Source organism: Pholcus phalangioides, unplaced genomic scaffold (assembly GCF_987345545.1).
Source record: "Pholcus phalangioides strain wild (caught in Gottingen) unplaced genomic scaffold, Ppha-v1.0 ptg000002l_1, whole genome shotgun sequence".
NCBI lineage: Eukaryota > Metazoa > Arthropoda > Arachnida > Araneae > Pholcidae > Pholcus > Pholcus phalangioides.
Genome location: NW_028301595.1, coordinates 17,474,234 through 17,500,439, shown reverse-complemented (window position 1 = coordinate 17,500,439; position 26,206 = coordinate 17,474,234). Strand labels below are relative to the sequence as shown.

The 26,206-nt window shown below is 37.6% G+C and overlaps 1 protein-coding gene across 1 annotated transcript in view; it reads right to left on the bottom strand.

Moving 5' to 3' along the window:
* LOC149089596 (proto-oncogene tyrosine-protein kinase receptor Ret-like) overlaps window positions 1-26,206 on the bottom strand; it is a 150,960-nt gene that overhangs the window by 93,591 nt on the left and 31,163 nt on the right. Inside the window, exons 2-4 of the mRNA XM_089239335.1 lie at window positions 7,678-7,950; window positions 5,108-5,392; window positions 1,875-2,119 (exon numbers count right to left, since the gene is read on the bottom strand). Of these exons, the coding sequence (XP_089095461.1) occupies window positions 1,875-2,119; window positions 5,108-5,392; window positions 7,678-7,950 (803 nt within the window). The remainder of the gene's footprint in view (window positions 1-1,874; window positions 2,120-5,107; window positions 5,393-7,677; window positions 7,951-26,206) is intronic.

The following is a 26,206-nucleotide window of genomic DNA, read 5'->3' as shown; positions in this document are numbered from 1 at the left end:
CCCTGGGAGCTTTTTGTTATGGCCCGCCGATCATTTTCAGAAAATGGTTGAAAACATTGAAAAACGATAAATTCTAAAATAAATGAAATAAATAGTGAGATATAGATGGCTTTTTTCTCAGCCAGAGATATCAAGGAAACAGTTATTTTCCGGATATTATGCTGAGGTGAGCTCGGAAAAGTCATCACGTCTCCGCCGGGACTCAAACCCAGGCCCTCTTGCATACCGGGCAAGCATGCTACCATCTACACCACTGGAGACACATGAATCTGCCTTCCTAATTTCACGCACTGTGTCGTGAGGCGCTGAAGGGCGCCGGGGGCCATTTCCTGAAGTTAAGAGAGGCTACCAATGCCTCTACTTAAGCGCCTCACGACACAGTGCGTGAAATTAGGAAGGCAGATTCATGTGTCTCCAGTGGTGTAGATGGTAGCATGCTTGCCCGGTATGCAAGAGGGCCTGGGTTCGAGACCCGGCGGAGACGTGATGACTTTTCTTTCCGAGATCACCTCAGCATAATATCAGGAAAATAACTGTTTCCTTGAAATAAATAGTTTTAGAATAAATGAAATAGATAATTCTAAGATAAATGGAATGAATCATTCTAGAATAAGTAAAAGAAAAATAATTCCAGAACTTATGAAAATTCAGAATTATTGAAAGAAATAATTTTGAAAAAATTTGAAAGAAATAATTTTAAATTTTTTGAAAGAAATAATTTCTTATAATTACTGAAAAAATAACATAAATCAATGAGGGAAATAATTTCGTAATTTCTGATAGTAATTATTTCACAATCTATAAAAGAAATAATTTGTGGATTGGTAAAAATACATAGGAGAAATAATTTGCGGACCGTAAAAAATTTACGCATACGAAAAATAATTTGCGGACCGGCGAAAATGTACATGTAGGAGAAATAATTTGCGAATTCGCAAAAATGCATACGAGAAATAATTTGCGGACCGATAAAAAATGCATAGGGAAGTAATTTGTGGACTGGCCAAAGATAAATAAGTATGAGAAACAGTTTGCGGACCGGCGTAAAATAACTAAATGGAATTAAATATTCGCAGTCTACTCACGTTAACACAAATAAAAAGCAATATCGAGACGGTATAGTATTTAATCAAATCTAAAATTATGTAGCAGAAATATGAATTGATTGAAATGTTTCGCGGACCAGCAAGAAATTCCCACGGTCCGGCTCCGGTCTGCGGACCAGTAGTTGAAGAAAACTGTTCTTCGCCATGATAAGCATTTCAGTGCTCTTTTGTCATGTGGACTGTGATTTATTTTTCAGTTAAATTTTTAAATTGCATCATAGATTTCTCGCCCATAATGTATGAATGTCTGATACTTATGATTAGGGTGACCATACGTCCCGTATTTCTCGGGACCGTCCCGACTTTTTAGCGGAAGTGTCCCGGTTTTTAAACGAAGAGTTTACTTGAATTTTTATTCTTTATTGAAGTCAAAAAGAATGAAATTATTTTCCCACTCATAAATTATATTAAGATAATTACAATTATGATTATATTATGATAATTACAATATTATTATGATAATTACAATATTATTATGATAATTACAATATTATTATGATAATTATAATAAATAAGAATATTAATCTCTCTCATTTGTCTTGGTGAACGTTTTATTTCGTGGCATTCATTTAAACCCACTGTGCAATTTGCAGTAATGCTTTATTTCCCGCCATTTTGGTTTTTACGTAATTTCTCCAATATTTGGCAACTTTGTTTACTTTTGGCGTCGTTTTTTGGCGATAATTGGCGATGTCCCGTTTTTTTCTGGAATCCCAATTACCCGTATTTCGTTGGAAGAAATATGGCCAGCCTACTTATGATACTAACCGGTATCACGTCGAAGGAGTCGACGACGGCATCGGGATTGGTCCCGTTCTGTATACGAGGGGGATTGTCGTTGACGTCCTTGACGACGACCAGGATGCTCTTGGTGAAGATGGCGTTTATGGATGACGTGTGAATCTCCCGGCTGATCTGGCAAGACACGTTGAAGCTGTAGTTCAGTTTCGTCTCGTGGTCCAGCTTCTCGATCAGCTCCAGGTAACCGGACGAATCGTCGATCGCCAGAGGTCCTTGGAATAGACGTTCATTAGTTTCAATTATTTATTTATTGATTCCAGAAAAATAGTCACAAAAATACACTCTTATATATATATATAGGCGTGGTCAGTGACCAAAAAAAGACGCATCAAAAACTCATCTGGAGCGTCACGAAATCCGGGATGATCCTCTGTCATCCCGCTAAATACAGTTATCTGTTTGATGGAAACGACCGCTACGGTCTAAATTGAGGTTGGGTGGATCCAAAAAATTATACGAATCGAAATCAATACTGTACATAAAATATACACTCGATGCTAAAAACAGACTGGAACGCATTGGAGCAGTTCTCTGAAGTTAAATGAACATGTGCGACATACATGTATAGAGATGATCTTGTACGTGGGGGGGTCTTCGACCTTTCTCGAGTCGCGAGCACTGCTTATGCTTATCATAAAACATAGAGCACCCTTTACATCAAGGGTGCTCAACTTTTTAGAACAAGGCTGTATTTTGTCCAGGTGCCACGTCGCCAATTCAACTAAAATATTGTTCTTGTGTATTGGCGCCTAAAATTTCCTTTATGTAGTTGCTAAACTGCAGGAGCACAAAATGTTTGGAGTTTATAGCAGCTTATCTGCCAACATGGCAGAGGGTCACTATACCCTGGAAAAGTAAAAAAAGAAGCATTATTTTGACCTTTTTCCTTCGAGTAAAAATATTTTTTGGTGCCTAAAAAATTGTTCTAGATTTTTTTTTGCAGTTTGTGCATCCCTGCTTTAGAAGAGCGCGGGCCACTTGAGTGATCTGGAATTGTGTCATGGGCTGATTTGGTTGATCTGTAGAAGTGCTGCATGTCACTTAAGTGATATGTAAATATGTTGTGGGTCCCTTTCTTAAGTGATCTCGAGATATGTTATACTTATGTGATATAGATAGATACACACTTATGTGATCTGAAGATATGTCACGGTAATCTTGTGTAATCTGTGCCGCGGGTCACTTAAGTGATGTGGCGACAGCGTCCACCACTGGATGGCTTTCATTGATGCTTTACAGCTTTCATTGATGTGGTACTAACTGATTCAATGAAAATCCCTGAAGAGAATCAAATCAAATTTTATCAAGAATTATTCTCGATTATGACGTTTATTATGATGATTTCGTGATTTATAACCTGTGATTTGTTTACATGAATCACCATTTTTTTCGATCATAAATTTTATATTTGTTTACTGACGAGGTGCGTAATGGCACCTGCCCATGTATGTAATATATCTTTCTCAAGCTCAATAAATGGTTAGGTTCCCCGGAGGCACCCGAGTCCCCTGGGACAATGTGCTTATATCACCGAGTGTGACAGAGCCTGGGTGTCTCCCGGTTCCTATCACCGTCACTATCACCACTGGATGGCGCTGTCCACGTAATAGGGGAAAAGAGCGCGCCTGCGCGATGGAGGAACTGGACTTGCGTTTTGCCGCTCGCTCAAACCAGACAGTCACGCGGTCCCGCTCGTTCTTGTAGGTTCTGTAAGTTTAATTGTATAACAAATGTTAATTATCTAATTATTGTAAAAGGAATGTGGTTGTTGAAGACAAACGCTTCCTTCACAATTCATAGATGATTAACATTTATTATACAATTTAAACTTACAGAACCTACAAGAACGAGCGGGACCGCGTGACTGTCTGGTTTGAGCGGCAAAACGCAAGTCCAGTTCCTCCATCGCTTTTGGACGCGCGCTCTTTTCCGTATTACGCGGACAGCGCCATCCAGTGGTGGACGCTGTCGCCACAGTTATCTGTAAATGTGTCGCTTTTCACAAAATTATGGTTTGAATTATCATGTACGAGGTGCATGTACGGTTGAATAAGTAGTAGAGGCATTGTAGGAAAGTGGTCTCAAACTCCACTTTTTTACTTTTGTGGTGACATTGCTAAAGCAAGGAGAACGTCTCGAATACATAATTTTGTGATTTGAGCCATGTTTGCGAACAGGACTGACAGAATCTTACAGAAGATAGCATGAGAATTCTGAGTATCTCTGCGAGATGTGAAGCGGGGTGCGTTCGGTCCTTCAATGTTCAATACATGTAGGTCTCTATCTACAGCAGGCATCTTCAACCCGTTACTCGCGAGCACCCAGAATGCTCGATTATTGTGTTCGATTTCGTGCTCGCGAGCACTTGATCAACGTTGCAATTAAACCCATCGTGCCACAAATTGCATTCTAGGATTGAAATCATCCTGATTTCATTTGGTCGTATGTCGAACTCGTCGAAAATGTTTGCTCTTCTTTTGATGATGGATACAGGCAGTGCTCGTGACTAGAAAAAGGTTGAAGACCCCTGATCTACAGGGTGTCCTGTAAGTGCTAGCACGGCCTTTATCTCATCGACCGTTCTTCGTAGACGTGTGATTCCAGTTTAAAAAATGCTCAACAGACGTTCAAAAATTACCCTGTACCGGTTTTTAGAGTGAAAATACAGTGTGTAACAAAATAAAAAAAATTTAATTTTTTATATGATCCCCTTGTCCTCTAATTTCCAATTTAGAAGTTGTTGTCCTGTATCTCCTGAGGCCGAGAAAAAAAATTTCATGTTTCCAAGTGTGGGAATTGTTTCTATGCATAGTGACAGAGATATTAGAATTCGGAAAACGGAGGAAATCCGGGAAAGAAACAGCTGTAAATGCGGAAAACCCCGTTTTTTTCTGTTGACCTCAGGAGATACAGAGCAGCAACTTTTTCTAATTTGAAGTTAGAGCATTGGGGATCATTTAAAGACTTCGATTTTTTTATTTTGTTACACACTGTATTTTCACTCTCAAAGCTGATACAGGGTACTTTCTGAACGCCTGTTTAGCATTTTTAGACTGGAATCACTTGTCTACGAAGAACGGTCGATGAGATAAAGGCCGTGCTAGCACTTACAGGACACCCTGTGTATTGCATGCCAAGTTTCGTTTAGTTCTGGCAACTACTTCGAAGCGTTTCGATTATATTTCAGCAGTTTCTCGTACCTTTTCCAACAGTTCGATACGAGTATTTCAATCCAGGGCACAAGTGAGCGTAACTCGGAGGTTTCAGACCAGCGATGACCGATCCAATCTCGGTGGACTCGGGGATCAGCAAGCGACCTTCGGGGTATGCGAAACAGAGCTCTTTCTTAGGTTTACAGAATTCTTCGGATTGGCTGGTGGTTGCGGTCTCGTTGGAGACTCGTACGACGACGTTCGTGCTCGAACTACGGCCGGAATCTCTGCCGTTGTCCGTGATTTCCAAGAAGAAACTGTACCCTTTGTAATCTATTTTTAACGGGAAGAAACATCCAAAAAAGATTATCGTAAAACAGGAAAGAATCTTAAAAAAAAGTAGCGATAAATATCAACTGTATAGGAATCTGCAGAGTTCAGCAGATCATCCTTGTTTTTTATCCACAAACACACACAAGCATTGATTACATCTGTTTTTTTTACCTTATCGAATAACGCTAATCGCATGGCATGCGCTACGTTGCGGTATGTATGGAAGTTGGGAATTTATGGTGGAGTATATATAAAAAAGCGTGCGGATAGTTACTTCTATACAACAGCAGCTGCTGCTGCTGCCAAGTAAATGGTTATGCGATTTTAGAAGAAGCAAAAACACACCAACGTCAACTAGGAAATGTTGCGTGCGTCGCGTCGTGCGAGACACGAGACGTGATTTATGGTGTGGTGTCGTGTCGTGTGTGTGTGTTATTTTTTTCCCCCCTTCAAAGGTCTGGGCTACTTTTTTTTGCATAAATGAAGGTCAAGCAAACGAACAGGTGGAACCAGTGAATTCATTAGACTTTCTGACTGATGGGTTTTTTTTTTTTTTAATGACCATCGAAATGGGTCTTGCCGTTTTTGATTGCCGTGAACAAAAAATTATACGGTAAATAACTTATACCGTAGGCTTTTCCTTACACGGGAATACTCAAATCGATCTTGAGTAGCAAGGAGACTGAAAGAGATCAGTGGAGGTTTCAACAGCTGGCTGATGCGGAGATGAAACAATTCAGGAAAGAAAATTCAAGTGCCGTTGAGGGAAATCGAACCTACGTCCTTAGTTACCGGATCAGCGCGCTAAACACCATACGCTACAAATGCAAAGAATATCTCACGTTAGAGCTGAGATATTCTTTGTGTGTGCTGAACGGGACCGTACATGGACAGTCGGACTTAACTCATGCCAAAGCTCACAATTGCTGTCATTGCCTCCAGATGTCGACTTATCCGAAGAAGATGTCATTCTCCGCCGATCATATGCGGATTTCAACAGTTGGCTGATGCAAAGATGAATTCTGGAATATGAATGAATTCAGATAATTCAACTGTCCTTACGGGGAATCGATTCATCGTTGCATCAGTCAGCTGTTGATACCTCCGTATCATCAGCGGAGAGTGGCGCCATCTTCGGATAAGTCGCCATCTGGTGGCAATGCCAGCAATTGTGAGCTTTGGTCTGAGTTAGTTCTGACTGCCCATGTACTACCCCGTTCAGCCCACACGAGCTCTTGTATTCTAGTTGCGAATACTCCAATATCCTCATATGAGTTGCGTCATACAGATACAAGTATTGAGTCGCTTGAATATCGAGTTTTTGGGGAGTGTTCTTGGCTTAGACCAGTGTTTGCCAATGTGGGGGATATAGCCCCCTGTAGGCATGGGCGGAGATACGGGGGGCGTGGGGGGCATTCCCCCCCCCCCAGCATCAAAGGTAAAATCGACTGATCTAATGCATATATGTATAGATGAATTGTCATCATCATCATCATCGTGCCCCCCCCCCCCCAGATTTCCAAGTCTATCTCCGCCTATGCCTGTAGGGTGCTTGAATTGATTGGCAAGGTGGGAAGAAACCATAGGTAGAATATACGAGCTCAAGATAAGGTAGGGTGGGAAGAAAGCGTGTTTCTTTTCTAAGTACGAGGGACATTGAGACAAATAATTCTGGGAAAATGCCCTAGATCAGTGCTTTTCGCCATTTAGTCCCGGACTCCTTATAAAGTACTAACGGGTACTTTGTAAGGGGTCCGCGGGATCATTTCATTTGCTACCGTTGCGTAAATGCCACATATTGTGCTGTGAAATTTTAGTTGATTAGTTAACTTTTTTATATGAAATTATAAAAACAATACATTTTAGATTTTACGGTGGAGGGTTTCCCGAAATCGATCATATTGCTGCAACACTTGTAGGTCTGCGGTGCATTGACCTTCACTACATGAGGTCCGTGACATCAAAAAAGTCGAGGAAACTAGACCATATCGACCAATGCTACGCTCCGCATCAAATCGTTGATAAAACGCTACTGAATATCCAAAAAATGAAATAAATTCACATTAAGTGCGCGGTAGGTACTTATCAATTTCAGCTGATTAGCTCCGCGGGAAAAGGATATCGCTACTCGTTACCGCCTCTGTCTGAGCCGATGCTTCACAGGCTGATCAGGCTAATGACTTAACGAGGATTATTAATGAATACCAGATAAAGCGTCACGCGCATGCGTGGTCAACGTGTTTATAGGGAGAGCTCCATTGATAAAGAGAGACTACTATTATTACCGTTGAGTGCGATTTCCTTGTGAGGAGATATGAGCAGAGCAGCGCTGCGAGTGTCTAGGACGAACATGGGATAGGACGATGATGATGATGATCCATCATCTTGTCCATTGTCCTTGTCCATCCGAGGAGACGAAGTGATCCTAGAGATGACGAATCTGCTGCTCTCTGTCCTCTTTCCCGTGACGTCATCGATGGCCGTCACGTGGTACAGAGGGGCGCCCAGCGGGAAATCCGACGGGATGGACAAGGTCACTTTCCTCTGTATTAATGTTCCTGGAAGAGGAAAATATACATGTATACAAAACTAATAAATACATCACATACCATACGCGTGTCCGACGAACACCATTTAGCAATTGCATGCGAATTAAATAATCAATAAAATTTCTCAAATACTATACTGTCATAAGTACCTTTTTTTCCGCAAGGTACCCTGAACAAAAGTGGAACTTTTTTTCACAAGTGAAAATTTGACCTAGCACCTACACAGGACCGTCTAAAGAGCATCATGGGACCCCGGGCCAAATGATTTTTCTGAGGCCCTACATGGAAAATTCTCGAAAAATTCAACTACTTCTTATTTTTCTGACGGCCCCTCTTCTCTTGAGGCCCCCGGGTGAGCCCATGTGTTAAGACCGCACTGCACCTACGTTGTAGAAGTCAACGAAACTTCGTGTTAAATATGGCCAACAGGGTTTTTTTTAGGGTGCTTTTTTTAGGGCTCATGTTTTAAACTAATTTTCTCTGCAGCGTTCCTTAATCATATTTTTAGTTGGCGAAGAGCCAACACCTTCTAAAGCACACCTTCTCTAGCTATAGATGGCGTTGGAAGAGCTCGACTTGCCTCGATCAGCGGGGCAAGGGGATTCTATGGCTGATAGTGCTTATGATCATCATCATTCACAAAATAATGATCATAAGTGAAAGAAGTTATTTTATATTACCTATCTCCGGTAACATAAAATGATATTCCACAATGGCCAAATACACGGGAATACCCTGTAAAAATGTGGCATACGTAGGTTGGCCGTATGACTCGCATTTCATGTTCCAGTACTTGGTCTTCCCGGTTACAAGGAACTAGGTCAGTGAGCGACCAAAAGAGTAACCCATAGAGTGTGCAAGCGTAGGGAGTGGTCCAGAGTGATCTAGTGATCAAGTTTACTAGGTCAGTGAATTACCAACAGAGTGACCTAGAACGTGTGTGCGCATGAAAATGACCAAGAGAATGACCTGGAACGTGTGGGAGCATGAAAATGACCACGAGAATGACTTAGAACGTGTGGGAGCACTGTAATGATCAAAACAGTGAACTAGAGAGTGGACTAGAAGACTTCCTTCTTGAGTCATTACCATGCTACGAAGCATGGTAGTGACTCAAGAATGTGTGTAACCACAGCAGTGTTTGCACGCCTTCAAAAAGTTTTGAAAAAGTTACCACGGATTCTACTCATTTAAATATGCGCAAAAATACAGGGTGTTTCAAAAAGAATCATCCGATTTAAAAAAAAAATCATAACTATTCAGCTTTTAATCCGTTTTGATCGAATAATGTATAGGTTGAAAGAGGGAAATCACGAGTTTCGCACAATTGCCGACAGGTAGCGCTGACGCTCTTGCTTCTGCCGAAACTTCAGTGTTCGTCAAGATTGACTTTTCCCACAGTTAGAAGCCGATTCGGATGACTTCATTTTCCAGCGGGTCGGGGCACCACCACCACACTGAAGCTTTGACATTCGAGAACCTTTGAACAATCGCATTCCCGAACGATGGGTCGGCAATACGGGACCTGACGATTCAGTTAAACATCACTGGCCTCCAAGATCGCCGGACCTCATTGTGCGATTTCTTCTTGTGGGGGTTTATAAAAGACTACGTTTATGTGCCTCCCCTTCCATACATAACGGTATTCGTGAAAACGGGATTCGACTGTAGCTTTTCTAGAACAGAGAAGCTGAAGGAAAGGAAGGAAAAGAAAGAGATAAGAAGCTTTTTTTTAATAGATATCGCCAAGAAGCGCAAGAGGCGACGAGTAGCTAACAGTTATCATTTTTAATATCTTTTGCGGCTTTAATATTTTTTTTTAAATTTGTTTCAGGGTGAGATTAATGCATTTAGTTTTTTTTCATAATTTTTTGAGGACGACACCGTGGGGATCCTTTCCCAGTAGCACAACGATATCGTTAGGATATCGTAACGATACCAGTCCGACGTCGGAACGTCGAATGTCGGAAAGAGATCGGAAATTTTTGCGTGTCCGATATCGAACAATATAATCAAAATATATTCACTCAATATACGTTTGGAAAGAGAGTATCTTGTACGATAATTGGTGCCTTTTGAAATAATCCAAATTTCTCTATGTCGAACTACGTCGGCAAATGTATGCGATTTCTACGTCGGACGATATCGGAAACGACGCCGAGCGGTATCGAAATTTCTACGCCGTTCTATATCGGTGTAGGCTACTGGGGTTGCTAGTTACAGACAGTGGCGTATTGTGCAGGGGCCAACCGGGATATCCGAGGGGTCATAAATTTGAGAAATGAGCGATCAAAAAAAATGAGACTCATTGGGGAAAGGACGGCAAAATCATAAATCCGCCTCTGATTTACGACACCCTGCATATGGGCCTTTAACTACAAACACATCTGGGTTGTGCGTATACTTATGACCATATACTGTACACACAGACTTTATTCAACAAATTTCTATTCTTTTCATTTAAAAGAGAAAACATACATTTTCCGCAATGAAAAATGGCGTTTTGTCATTCAATAGATTAAGAAACGCCCTTACATGCACGCGCCATTTTTTTTTTCTCAAATGTTGAAAACAAAGACATCAATTCATACGGCTATTCTTATCGCCGCCATTTTTGATGGAATTATTTTCATTCTATTTCTTTTTTTTATTGTTGAGAAATTCATTTTGAAATGACTTTCTATTGATTCATTTTTGTCCTGTGTATTTGCTGTTTTTATTTTATTCATATTCTTTATTTGTACGGCAGAGCACGCACTTAATGGAGAATAAAGAGATCTTTTTTACATTATGGATGGAGGATTATAATGGTTGGATTATAATGGATGATATCCAGAGAAATTTCCCGGTTCCGTTGATATTTTTGCGTACGTGACTCGAATCGGGTGGTTTTTTTTATGCGCAGGATGAAGAGATCATCACGGAACTATAAAAAATTACAGCAACTAAACTTTCATTAATTGCTAGTTTGTCGTTTCTATTTTCGAAGATAGATGGCGTTAGGTACTGACGAGAGAGAGATTGAAATCGTAACGAGCTATAGCTGGTTATTGAAGCAATGAGTGATGAAGTGTAGTGTTGTGTGGGTGATGACTTTAGATTTTGTTGCTTGTAATGAAACTCATGGGTTTTCATTAATTTTACTATCGGCCTTTGTATTTTTTAATTAATTTGTGATTTACGTTCACTCTGAATTTTTGTTCTGTAAAGAATTTCATTCTGAATTTTCATTTTTTTTAGTTCTGGAATTTCATTTTTAATTAATTTCAAATTTTCATTGATTCTGAATTTTTATTCTGTAAAGAAACTTGTGATTTTCATTCATTTCCGTCGATTCCGAATTTTCTCTTTAGTTAATTTTGGATTTTTATTGGTTCTGAATTTTCATTCTGGAATTTCCTGTCATTAATTTTCGACATCCGTAGGCTCCGAATTTCTATTGGTTTTTTAAATTGTCATTAGTTTTGTGATAATTGTTTTCATCTATTTTGGATTATCTTTGATTCTAAATTTTCATTAATTTTGGATTATCTTTGATTCTAAATTTTCATTAATTTTGGATTATCTTTGATTCTAAATTTTCATTAATTTTGGATTATCTTTGATTCTAAATTTTCATTAATTTTGGATTATCTTTGATTCTAAATTTTCATTAATTTTGGATTATCTTTGGTTCTAAATTTTCATTAATTGTGGATTATCTTTGGTTCTAAATTTTCATTAATTTTGGATTATCTTTGATTCTAAATTTTCATTAATTTTTGAATTTCTACCAGATCCTTTTTTTCATTATTTTTTGAATTTCTACCAGATCTTTTTTTTCATTAATTTTATATTTTTCCAAAATTTTCGTTGAACCTGAACTTTCATTATTTTTTATATATTTTTTTCGTTAATTCTGAATTTTCATTCAGTTCTGAATTTTCATTCAGTTCTGAAATTATTTATTTCATGAAATTATTTATTTCATGAAATTTTTATTTTCATTAATTCTGAACTTTTATTAGTTCTGGAATTTTCTATCAATAATTTTAGATGTTCGTTGATCCCTAATTTCTATTAATTCTTAATTGCTTCAAAAAGTTCCTGAAACTGTTTATATATTTTTTCTTAATTTTGTATTTTTATCGATTCCAAACTTTCAAAATTTTACTGAAAATTTTTTATTCACTTTTAAAAATATATCTTTCATTGATTCCGAATTTTCATTCATTCTGAATTTTTTATTTAGTTTTGAATTTTCATAAGAACAGACAGTGCCGTAACTAGCCATTCCTGTACCCTATGCAAGAATTTTCATTTAGCCTCCCCCCCCCCTTTCTGGCGTATTCTTGGGCCCAGAATAGGCCTAAATTCTGGGCCTCCTTTGAAGTGGGCCCAGTGCGGGTGCATCTGTTTCACCTGCCTAGTTACGGCACCAAGAACAGATATAACTTTTCATTAATTTTGGATTTTAATCGACACCGAATTGATTTTCATTAGTTCTGGAGTTATTTTAGTTAATTCTGAATTCCCATTAATTCTAAAATTATTTTTGTTATTAGTTCAAAATGTTCATTAATTCCGAATTTGTATCAATTCTGGGATAGTTTTTTTCTTCAATCCTGAATTGCTATTAATTTTGCGACATTGTTTTCATTAGTTTCAGTTTCCGTTAGTTCCGAATTCTTATTTGTTCTGGAACTTCCCTCATTCAAGTTAGGATTTTCATTAATTCCCAATTTCTCGTATTTCTGGAATTTACTTTCTCACTAATTCTCATCAATTCAGCAAAAAAAATTCATCAACACTGACATTCACATCTACAATTCGGCACATCAATTTGCGAACGTATCTCTTTTCATTGATCCTATCATTAATTTTGGATTTCTATTGATTTCAAATCCTCATTAATTCTAGTTTAGCATATTCCTATTTTTGTATGGATAATTTCTAGCATTCCTGTATATTCTGAATTAATTTTTTGCATACCGATTATCACATCTACCCTCCAAGAAATATACAGGGTGTCCTATAAGTGCTAATGAAGCCTCTATTTCGTCAACCGTCCGTCTTGGAGGTATGATTCCAATTTCAAAAAATGCTCAAAAGGCTTTCAAAAATCACCCTGTGCAAGTTTTGAAAGTGAAAATATACAATGTGATTTCGTCAGATTTTCTCCTGTTCTTTCCCAACTTTACTCGGATTTTTGGAATTTAAATATTTCAGTGAATATTGCAGTCAGAAACGTGTAGTTCCCCCCCCCCCCCTGTTAGCCTCAGGAGATACAGGGCAACAATTTTGTAATTGGAAGTAAGAGCACATGGAGATCGTATACGAATTTAAATTTTTTTTTTTTTTAATTTTGTGACACACTGTATTTTCACTTTCAAAACTTTTACAGTGTAATTTTTTAACGCCTTTTGAACCTTTTTTAATATTGGAATCGTACCTTTAATCCGTACAATTGATGAGACAAATGCCGCATTAGCACTTACAGGACACCCTGTATAAAATTATCTCTATGGGGAGGGTCCCAAAAAAGTTTCAGGGCCCCTGAAATCACTGAGACGCCACTGTCTGAACTCAACTCGAGCTCAAAACGGTTCACTCGGGTGAGATAAAAATAATTTACACGCCTCTATATTCCCACTAAGTTCAGCGACACACATACAAAACACACTCTCGCCATTTTCTTTTTCCACGCGTGTCTCTCTCTGTCTACTTTACTGCCGTCATCACTGGAAAAAAGTCTACGCCAGCGCTCAGCCCATCAGCATAATAAGCAGCCTCTCTCTCTACCTGAGCTCTCTTTTTTTTTTCATTATTATTCTCCTCGTACGTGTTGTTAAAACGATAATACGAACCATCTGTTTCTCTGGAGTGAGAGAAAGGGAGACTCTGGCGTCAGCAGTCGTTTTTCGAGCGTCATCTCCGAGTGCGCAAATGACCGACCATTATCATTATTATCATCTTATTTTCCGGATTGTGTTGTCCATTGTTGTGTTGTGTGGAGTTTTCCAGATGTGGAAACGAAGGGGCTTGTTATTGTTGTAATAGGGAGGACAGCTTAGATGTCTACGAATAGGGGGAGGTTGGGAGCAGAGAAGGCAATTGCCTTTTCTGAAGGTCTGTTACTTATCCCATAAACGGGAAAACTTGTCAGTCAGCGGGCCAGAAACTTGTAGGTATAGTGTGACCATATGGCCTGTATTTTACGGGACATTTCCGTAATTTTGGATTTTCCAACTTTTCAAAAAAAATTTTTCCTGTTTTCTGATTCTTATTTTCAATAAAAGGTTTACTTTTGAAATCAATAATTACGATTTTTTCGCGACTTAGTCATAATTATTATAAGATAATTTATATTATAATTAAGTTTTGTCATTATAAACATTATTCATCTCACATATTTGTCAAACATATACATTATAAATTTTCACTCATTGCGACTTATGGAAGCTCCCTACTTCCCGCTATTGGTGATTTTTCAGAAATTTCAGCTGTAGTTGGCAACTTTACTTGCCTTTGACAGTTTTTTTGCATGTAATTGGTAACTTTACTTGCCTTTGAAAGCTTTTGGATGTACAGTCGCAGCTCGTTATAACACCCCCCCCCCCCATTGCCTCGTCGAAAACGGAGGAGGTCGTTATATCGAATGGAAAAACGTATAGGTTATTCGCTGTATAAAAAAACATTTGGGACTTACCACACCGGTTGTTGTAATGGAATTGTGGCTATAACGCGGGGTCGTTATAACGAGCGTTGACTGTATTTAGCAATTTAACTTGCATTTGACTTTTGTTTTGGTGATAATTTGTGATATCCCGTATGGATCCCGATTTTTTGGATTTCCGTATTTTCATGAAGGAAATATGGTAAGCCTTAGGAAGGAAATATGGTATCTATTGTGTTTTGTGCATTGATACATTTCTACCTGAACACCTTTGGCGGGCCGGTTGGAAACCGTTGCTGGCCGCATCTGGCCTTCGGGCAGTAGTTTGCTCATCACTTCCTATTTCCTTGGCTTTTCATCTTTTCAAAGTTCCTGCCCTTCCTTTTCCGTTCTTCAATTTCTACACTCTCCCCATCCATTTCTGAATTTCTGCCCCTTTTTCTCAATCCCGCCTCCTTTTCTGAATTTCTGCCCCCTTTGCCCTTTCAGGTGCTTCCGGGTTCCCCGGGTCTCTTCTTCAAAATAATGGATGTAACTATCATGAACGCGAACAGTTCCGGCGGGATCATAAAATATTTCCGTACGAGATGATTGTTTGGACACTTTTATTTGGCGGTGTTCTCAGAACGCCATTTTCTTTATCATTAGCACTGTAATGACGAGAAAATGTCCTCGTTCGATGTTTTATTCAGCACTTTTTCGAACGAATTGACGAGGATTAATGAGACATATTTTATTAGTGTTTTTTTATTTTTCTCTCTCATCATCATTGTCACACGAGATGGCACGAAATGATGATTACGTTGGTGATGATGAGCGAGCATATTTTTATGTTTGGGGTCTAAAATCCTTGAGATGCTTAAAAGGTCGAAGCATCATTTGGATTGTTGTGACAACCTTGGCAAAGTTCATAAAGTACTCTTCTCGCTGTGTATTTTGCCTTCTCTCAAGGACATTGTTGCGTAAATAATGTTACTGCCTTGGTAGTTTTGTTATAGTTTTTTTCACCTTCCTCTCAAAATCGTGATTATATTCATGATATTATTGAAAAGAATGGTGCAATTAGAATTTCTTAGAATTTATTAAAATTTCTTAGCTGTTCCGGAACATTGTTAAAAAAAATAGGACATTGTTGAAATGTCGTATCAGTAATTTGAGGTGCTGTTGGAGAAATTTTTGTCGGGTCGAGCATTATTGAAATTTTCTTTGATGAGTAGTTGAAATTTTCTTTTGTTAGTGGTGGAATGGCATATTTTTTTATTCGACAACATTGCTGGAAATTTCTTGCTGGTTTCAGCCTGTGTTTGAAGAATATCTCATTTTTCAACAGTGTTGAAAAAGTTAGTTATTTTGCGCATTTTTACAAAAAAAATACTGTCTTTTCAACTCCTGTTGGTTAAAATTTTTTTTTTTAAATATGTTGCAGGCATCACAGGAAAAACCTTCTGTTAGATTTCGAGCGCAATGTTAAAATAATGTTAGATTTAGAGCTCATTGTTAAAAGAATCTGTTGGATTTAGTGCCTTGTTAAAAATTGTTCGATTCGGAGAGCATTGTTAATAGAATCTGTAAGACTTGAAGCGTATTGTTAAAATAATCTGATTTTCTTCGTAAACATTGTTGAAAACAGATTTTTTTTTTTTTTTTTGAATATTGTTGAATGAAAAACCTAGTGTTGATTCGAACATTGCTAAAAAAAAATCCTGCATATTTGAATATTTTTAAACAAAGCTTCCTGAAGGTATTGTTGAAGAATATTTCGTTGGATCACCAATATTAATAAATATCTTTTTACTGCACTTATTGTTTTAAATTCTATTTTTGCTTCACTTGTTGTAAACAACAAGTTTTAGAATATATTTTTGCTACACTTATTGTTAAAAATCTGTTTGATAGAAAATATCTTTCTTAGACACATATTGTTAAAAATATCTTTCTTAGACACACATTGTTAAAAATATCTTTCTTAGACACACATTGTTAAAAATATCTTTCTTAGACACACATTGTTAAAAATATCTTTCTTAGACACACATTGTTGAAAATATCTTTCTGAATAACACCATTGTTCAAAATATCTTCCTGAATAACACCATTGTTGAAAATATCTTTCTGAATTACACCATTGGGGAAAAAATCTTGTGTAATGTAATGCATTGTTGAAAAATAACATATTGCTGAGTATTGTTGAAAAATAACATATTTTTCAGCATTGTTGAAAAATAACATATTTTTCAGCATTGTTGAAAAATAACATATTTTTCAGCATTGTTGAAAAATAACATATTGTTGAGCATTGTTGAAAAATAACATATTGTTGAGCATTGTTGAAAAATAACATATTGTTGAGCATTGTGTTGGAAACGTTTTGCTATCTTGAGGAGCACCATTAAAGAATCTTCTTTTTGCTCGAACATTATCGGAAAATCTTTTAAGCATTAGTCAAAAAATTCCCCGTTTGCATTGTTGAAAAATCTTCGGTGTTTCTATCTCTTCATTTTTAAAAATTCATTGTCAATTTTATTTTTGTTCAAAATCCTATTATTACAAAAAAAAATATGTATCTGAAATTATGCCTTCTCCTCACTCCAAAAGAACCATGACTGTGGCCGCGTGCATATTTAACAACGAATCCTTCATTAACTCGAGCGTCTTCAAATAAGCAATGACTTTCAATGAATTATATTTTTCTTTGAAAATTCATTATTTATTAAATTTTCCCATCGGCCGGATATGCAAATGATGTCTTCAAAATAGTTTCCCGAGGAGGCATTTTTGAGGTCTTTAAATCTCACTATCGCGATCTTCAGCATAAATTCGACAAGGCCATTTGGAAAATCCCTCACCTCCATTAATAACGTCATAAAGTAATTGCCGAATTGCTCGTCGCGTGCTCGAGTTCAAAAGTTCTGGATTTAAAGCATCCTCTCTCTCGACATAAATCAGCAGCAAGTATTAGCATCAGCACCCAAATTAGCAATGTGTGAGCTTCCTTTTGCGAATTACCGGGAAATGTGTTCGAGAGAGAGAGAGAGACTCCATCTTTCAACTCCTAGTGTGCGGAGGAAGTTTTCATAAACAGTATCCAAGTATGTAGTGTGTATATTATTGTGTGTGCAATACTTGATCGGTGAGCAGGGTTCATAATCGGTCAACGATCGACCATCAATTACGTTCCCATCGCCGTTATTACCGTCAATTACGATCTCGAGTTTCGGGCACTTGACACGATATGGCGGAAGCTCTGGTCATGTATCAATGAGTTTGATTAATTTCTTGAATTCGTTGTAATCCGTTATCCCATTTAACTATTGAAATAACAATGCCTCGACACAGTTTTTGCTAAGGGACCCGTTTGAGAAGATAGTGTTTCGTCAACGATGTTTTGAGATCGTTCTCAGTAATATGCCTATTCGAGAAGCTATTGTTGATATATAATACATAGTATACTGTTGATTATAAAACCGTTTGAGAAACAGTTGTTGACAAGAGAATGTTTTTAGAAACCAGTGCCTGAGAATTATTGTTGACTAGAGAAATGTTTAGCAAACAGTTGCGCACAAGGGAAGTGTTTTGAAAACCTGTGTCTATAAAAAAAGAGTCGATTTGTTTTCCAAACCGTTGTTGAAAATAGAACCATTTTAGAAAGCAGAGACAATAGAACTGTTTTTGAAAGCAGAGGCAATAGAACTGGTGCAGAAAATAGAACTGTTTGAGTTCACAAGAGAAGTATTGAGAATCATTCAGAAGTGTAGAGAAATCTCACATGTTTGAGAAATCATTGTTGGCAAGAGAACAGATCAGTTGTAAAAACCATCGTTGACAAGAGAACAGATCAGTTGTAAAAACCATCGTTGATAAAAATATTTTAGAAACAATTGTTGATAAAAATATTTCAGAAACCATTGTTGATAAAAATACTTCAGAAACCATTGTTGATAAAAATATTTCAGAAACCATTGTTGATGAAAAATATTTCACAAACAATTGTTAGTGAAAACTTTTTGAGAAACCATTGTTAGTGAAAACTTTTTGAGAAACCATTGTTAGTGAAAACTTTTTGAGAAACCATTGTTGATGAAAACCTTTTGAGGAACCATTGTTGATGAAAACTTTTTGAGAAACCATTGTTGATGAAAAATTTTACGAATTACCAGGAAATGTGTTCGAGACCATATCAACTCCTAGTGGAGGAAGTTTTCATAAGCAGTATCCAAGTATGGATATTATTATATGCAATACTGATCGGTGAGCAGGGTTCATAATCGGCCAACGGTCGACGATCAATTATCACTGGATATTGTCGTCCCATCACCGTAATTACAATCAATTATGATCACCAGTTTCGAGCACTGGACACGATATGGCTCAAGCTCCGGTCATGTATATCAGTGACGTTGATTAATTTCTTAAATAATTTCTTATTTAATTATTGAGATAACAATGCCTCCATTCACTTTCTAGTGAAGGATCCGTTCGGAAATATGGTGTTTCGCCAACGATGTTTCCAAATCGTTTTCCATAAAATTTGAGAAACTATTGTTGATGGGAGAACAGTTTGAGAAACAGTTGTTGACAAGAAATTTTCGAAAACCAGTGTTTTTAAAAGAGTTTGTTTATGTTAAAAAACATTGTGCCGTCAACAGTAAAGTCGACAGTAGCACTGATTTAGATAATAGAACTTTCTAAGAATTATTGTTGACTTGAGAAATGTTTAACAGGCAGTTGTTCACGAGGGAAGTTTTCTAGAAACCACTGTTTATAGGAGAGTCTACATTATTTCGAAACAATGCTGAAAATAGAACTGTTTTCGAAAGCTGGTTCAGAAAAATACAAAACTGGTTCAGAAAATAGAACTGTTTGAGAAATCATACTGCTAACAAGAGAACAGGTGTAAAAACCATCGTTGATAAAAATATTTCAAAAACCATTGTTGATGAAAAATTTTTGAGAAACCATTGTTGATGAAAAAATTTATTATTTTCGAGTAAACAAATTTTTTTTGAAAATAAATGGTCCGTAAACATTTTTCACAAGAAAAGTTTTCAAGAAACCATTGTTCAAGTATAATTGTTTATCAAACTTGTTCAAAAAATTTGAAGATAAAAATATCAAGCTAATAACGTCAAAATCGTGCCAATTTCATAAAACTATCATAAAAAGTAAACTGTTCAAACGGCATTGTTTATTTGGAACAAAAATGTTATATTTTCCAAAAAATACCGACCCACTGTTATTCATACTAAATCTACCTACACAAAATGATAAAATTTTACAGAGAAATTTCCTAAAAGAAAGATATTATTTTCCTCAATACATTTCAAAATACAGAACTGTATTTACTCAAACGGAAAATAATTTTATTGTAATAAATATAAAAAACAATTAATTTTGTGAATAAAAGAAATTTTTTGCTAAAAAAATGAAACTTTCAACACAACTTTCAGACATTCCCCGATTTCGAGACAACATATAACTATAAATATGCATATAATATTATATTACGAATGTATATTCAATGCATACATATTTATATTTGATTTCTTTGAAGCTTTTATACGTCCTACGATTTTCCCATTGACATAACGTCAACTCAAAAAAAATTGAATATACATTCAATTCCTAAAAAAACCGGATTAAAAGATCAAATTGAAAGGAACTAGGGCCCCTTTATACGGAATAGTTATTGATTTTGGACAATTTTTCGAAAGCTATTAGCATGTAATATTAAAGTAAATAGCATTTTATTCGAATCAATCACATTGGATCCCATTACAGTAAATAATACAAGAACTATATGATGTGAATAAGAAATTTTTTGCTTAAAAAACGAAATCAAGATAGCTTTTTCAGACATTCTTTGATCTAGAAAACATACCTAAAAATATTTATATAATGATAATATAAATGTATATTCAATATCTACATATTTATATTTGATATTTTTGTAGCTTTTTATAGCTGCTACGATTTTTTGATCGATGACACATCGACTCAAAAAAATTGAATAAACATTTTTATTGAATATTTTATTGATTTGAGGCAATTTTCCGAAGCTATTAACATACAGGGTGGTTCAGAAAAGGTGGGAAAAACTCAAAGAGGTGATAGTGCACACCAATGCAAGCAATTGTCATCAAAGAATGCATGGTCTGAACACGAAACGCAAACGTGAAATGGCATTCCTGTTGAAATTTATCGGGAGAAAAAGAACACTGTGCGTGCAAATGTAACCTTGGGAAGAAGAAACCGAATGCAAATCTGCGTCACAGTAAATAAAAGGCATGGACGCCAGCCTTGTGAAGTTATTCCAGCGTGCAAAGCCGTTCTAACAGTTGTAACGTACGGGATAATGGTGCACTTTAGTCATACTGAAAAAGCGTACATGCATTTATTTCATTTACTGAACTACAAACGGAAGTAGCGCAGAGGTTGGACGAATGTACGGTAAGCGTTTTCCCTGCAGGCGGTTGCCCAATCCGTGAACATTTTCACGCTTGCATCGGCAGTTGTGTGAAACGGGATCTTTTCTTGCGTCCCGGTCTGATGCAGGTCATACCAGGACTGCCAGAAAAGCAGGTGTGGAAGACGAGGTTTTGGAAGTGGTGACAGATCAGCCAACTACAAGCACATGAGCTGGCTGGGAGCAGTAGGCTCGGTATGCCATAATCCACGACGTGGCGGATGCTGAAGGGTGAGAAGTTGTACCCATACCATTTCCAACGAGTCCAAACATTGAATGATATGAATGATATTGATGAAGATGACCATGCTCGTCGTGTAGACTTCGTCCGCTGGTTCCAACAGCAGAGTGCAGCACGCCCAGATTTTGTGGCATCTGTTCTTTTCGCACGAGATGGGGCATTTAATACTCACAATAAACATGTCTGGGCGCCTGTAAATCCACATGTCGCATAACCAGATGCGCATCAGCAACGCTTCTCCGTCAATGTTTGAGAAGGAATCATCGGAGACTACCAAATGGGACCGTACGTATATTCTGCCGGAACCCTTCGATGAGAGCAAATGCCGGACGTTTCTGCAAGAGGTGCTGCCAGACTTTCTGGAGGATGTTCCAACTTCCCACCGGCGGGTGGCTCCAGCCCATTTTGGGTGAGAGATACGGCACTGTCGGACGTCACTTTTCCAAGCCGATGGATCGGGCGAGATGGTCCTGTAGCTTGGTCACCACTACCGCCCGATCTATCGTGTCTTGATTTCTATTTTGTAGGGAAAGCTGAAGAGTCTGCACCCGAGTGGAGCAGTGGTAAGATGCTGATCTTCCACTATGGTTACCTTCAAGGTCCATGTGTTACTAATTCGGGCATAAAACGTCAGAAACAAGTTCTTTGCCTACGAACCTGGGGCGACTACCGGTGGATGGGGGCCTTCATTTCCCACCAACTCCACTGGTTGGAAATTGCCGTATGGCGACCGGAGTTGGTGTGCGGTTGGTGTGCGAAAATTCCAAATGAGTCTAGTATGCGTGATGAATATTGTCGGACCTTGATGTAATGATAACAAATTTTACGATCGTACATTACCCGAGATAATGATACAGTTCATGCATGCATTACCATTACAGTATATCTAATATTACGATTTATCATGTTTACACAAATGACGCGATGCTTAAGTATTATGCATAATCACCGGTAAAAACGATAATTTTTTTAGTCCTTATTAAATTTACCAACGACACTTCTGTGTAGATACTATGCATAATCACTAGTAAAAATGATTAATTCAAAGAAATTCATCAAATTTATAACGAGGTTTGGGTGCTATGCATAATCACCGGTAAAAGTGATAAATTTAAGAAAATTTAACAAAAGTGCCAACGACGCTTGGATACTATCCATAACCGCTGGTGAAAGTAATAAATTTATGGACATTTTTCTAAACTTACCAAAATGCTTGGCAATTATGCATGATAACCAGATTTATCACATTTACCGTAATATGCACATATTTATATTTGATTTCTTTGAAGCTTTTATTCATCCCCACGACTTTTCAATCGATATATCACTTAAACTCAGAAAAATTAAATAAACATTAAATTCCTAATTCCACTGTAAAAAAATCAAAATTAAAAATTAAATTCAAGTAAACTATAGTCTTTTCTTACTGAATATTTATTGATTTTGGACAATTTTTTGAAAGCTATTAGCACATATAATATTAAAACAAACAGTTTTTCATTCGGATCAATCAAATTGGATCCCATTAAGCATAAGTAAATAGTAGAAGAGCTATAATGAAACAAGAATATATATATGTATATCGTTCTTCACGTATCGTTTGATTTTATATTCAGCGATATCGTTACTGCCATATTATCGTTAGTAGAAAATAAAAATATGGCGGATTTATATTTGCAAAGGAAAGTGAAAAAAAGGATAATAAAAGAATTTTTATTATCGTTTTTAGACGGTCGAAATGACAAGCACAATCACCATTAAAGAAGATCCATTTTACTTAAGAACGCTCTTATCTCTCCCATCTCTCTTTTAAGTGTTCAAACGCCCACGTGGTTTTCTTATTTTCTTTTTGGTACTAGGAGAATATTATATTATACAGGGTGTTTCAAAAAGAATCATCCGATTGAAAACAAAAACATCATAACTATTCAGCTTTCAATCCGTTTTGATCGAATAGTGTATGGGTAGAAAGAGGGAAATCTCGAGTTTCGCGCAGTTGCCGAAAGGTAGCGCTACTGTTGATGTTATGGAATGCAATTTCCGTATTGAGTACAGCGCCCTCATGCGGTAATATGGACTATTCGTCAGTTGCTATTTGTCCGTCGTACCGTACGCACGTTTGTAACTTTGTTAATCCCGCTTTACTTTATTATGTGTAGTAAATGTTTATATTATACATAATGTGTGTCTATGGATTCTTTCACCTACGTCCAATTCTTTCACTATCGTCCATAGGTTATGGGCCCAGGCACACACCCATAGACCTTGGTGAAAGCGAGGATTCGTTTTTGAGATAAGAAACAACGCGGTGACGAAAGAGATGGCGGCAGTTACATTCGGGAAGATCGAAGCACTAGGCAAAGGAAATTACGAAACATGGCGTATACAGATGAAAGCTTTACTAGTGAAAAATAACGAATGGACATACGTCACGGGTGAACGACCTACTGAGGGAACAGAACTCTCAAGATGGGAAAATGGTGATGATAAGGCGAAAGCGGACATTATTCTTTCAATTCAGCCGTCGGAGTTGAAACAAGTAAAGAAATGCGAAACAGCAAAGGAAATATGGCAGAAGCTCGAGGACATTTATCAGTCGAAAGGTCCTGCTCGTAAAGCAACTCTTCTGAAGTCGTTACTACATCTAAAAATGAAACCAGAATCAGATGTTCAAGACCATCTGCGGAACTTTTTTGATGTTGTCGATCGACTCGAGGAACTGGATATACATATCGACGACGATTTGCTGACTATCATGCTGTTGTATAGTCTCCCGGAGAGCTTCGAGAACTTTCGGTGTGCAATCGAATCACGAGACGACCTTCCGAAACCAGACGCGTTACGGATAAAAATTTCCGAAGAGTTCGTTGCACGTGGTGTTAGCAATCAACGTCAAAGTGATGGTGCTTTTTCGGTACATGCCAAGAAGAAATCGTTCACGAAAAGAAAGCAGTTTCGGTGCTTCCGGTGTAACAAGGTAGGCCATAAAATTTCGGAATGTTATTTGAATAAAGATAAAAAGAAAGAGCTATCGAAACCGGCAGTGGGTCTGCTGACAGATAAATTGGAAACTAATACGGTAGGCTCAATTGAAACTGATCTGTGGTGTTTGGATAGTGGCTGTACGAGTCATATGTGCAAGGATCAGAAGAAATTTAGTAATTTGGAAACTTCGACGATAAGCAACGTGAAGCTGGCGGATAGTGGACATACTCAAGTGCTTGGAAAAGGCAAGGTGGATATCAAGACAAAAATCAACGGTCGTGATGGCGAGGCATATATGGAAAGCGCATTTTATGTTCCCGACTTGCGTACGAATTTGATGTCCGTGGCTAAAGTTTGTGATAAGAACTTTACTGTGACTTTCAACAAGAAAAAAGCTGTCTTATGGAATGCTAGTTCTAAAACGTGTATCATCGCTGACAGAATTGGGGACTTGTATTTCCTACAGAGTAGTGAAATGGCAACTACAGCAAGTGAATCTTTCGACACGCGAACCAAACGGAAAGTGGATCCCCCGAGATGGCATGAAAGAATGGGTCATCTAAATGTTCGTGATATCGAGAGGGCTGTGAATCAGCGGTCAGTCAGTGGTATGGTCAACGTGAATTTTCCGGACGATTTTGTGTGTGAAACCTGCATTGAAGGAAAGCTGAGCCGAGCATCGTTTCCGAATCGTGCCGTGAGATGTTCAGAGAAGCTTGGGATCGTTCATTCGGATATTTGTGGTCCTATGCGAACACAATCTAAAGGTAAAGCTTCTTATTTCATAACTTTCATTGACGATCATTCACGTTGGTGTGAGGTTAGATTTTTGAAACATAAAAGCGAGGCGCTTGCTGCTTTCAAATCGGTTAAAGCATTGATGGAAAAGAAAACTGGTTGTAAAATTAAGGTGCTGCAATCAGATAACGGTGGTGAATATTTAAGTGAGGAATTCAATAATTATTTGAAGAGTGAAGGAATTACTAGGAGATTAAGTGTTAAAAATACTCCTGAGCAAAATGGAGTTTCTGAGAGGAAAAATCGCACGCTATTAGACATGGCTCGATGTTCTTTGATTCAATCGAAGTTGCCTACATCTTTTTGGGCTGAAGCCATATTAACGGCAAATTATATCAGAAACAGATGTCCTTCAAGTACTCTTGATTACAAGACACCATTTGAAATTTGGAATGGCCGAATTCCTAATGTGAGCTATTTCAAAGTATTCGGCTGCAAAGCATATGTTTGGAATAATAATAAAAGTAGGGGTAAATTTGAAGCTCGTGCGAAACCAGGTGTATTCGTTGGATACTCTGAAGAATCAAAGGCTTTTCGTATTTGGCTAACTGATGAAAAACGAATGGAAATATCTAGAAGTGTCAAGTTTTTGGAGACTTTTACTGACATCGCTGGTGAGCGATTCGAGGACTTTGAACCCGAAAATCAGTCAAAATCCGAAAATCGTGACATTGAAGTACCGTTAATCCAGGTCAACCCCGATGATGGTGTTTGCGAAGAATCTGAAGATGTCGATGGAGATACGAGTGCTGACAGGACTGTGACCAGCAGTTCAACGAGGCATGGCAGAGGACGACCGAAGATGATTCGTACCGGTTCAAGAGGACGCCCTCGGAAGCAGTATCAAACAGTGGATTGTGATACAGCTCAGCCAGCCGAGATACCCGTTGACTCAGCGCTATCTTCTTCGAACTCAAGAGAATGGAAAAATGCATTAGCTGAAGAACTAAAGTGTATTTTAAAAAATGATACATGGGTAATAGTTGATCGACCTGAGAACTGTAATATAATTGGTAGTAGATTTGTGTTATCAAATAAGTATAATGCTGATGGATCTTTAAATCGCAGAAAAGCTAGGCTAGTTGCTCAAGGTTTTAATCAAAAACCTGGTGTAGATTTTGGC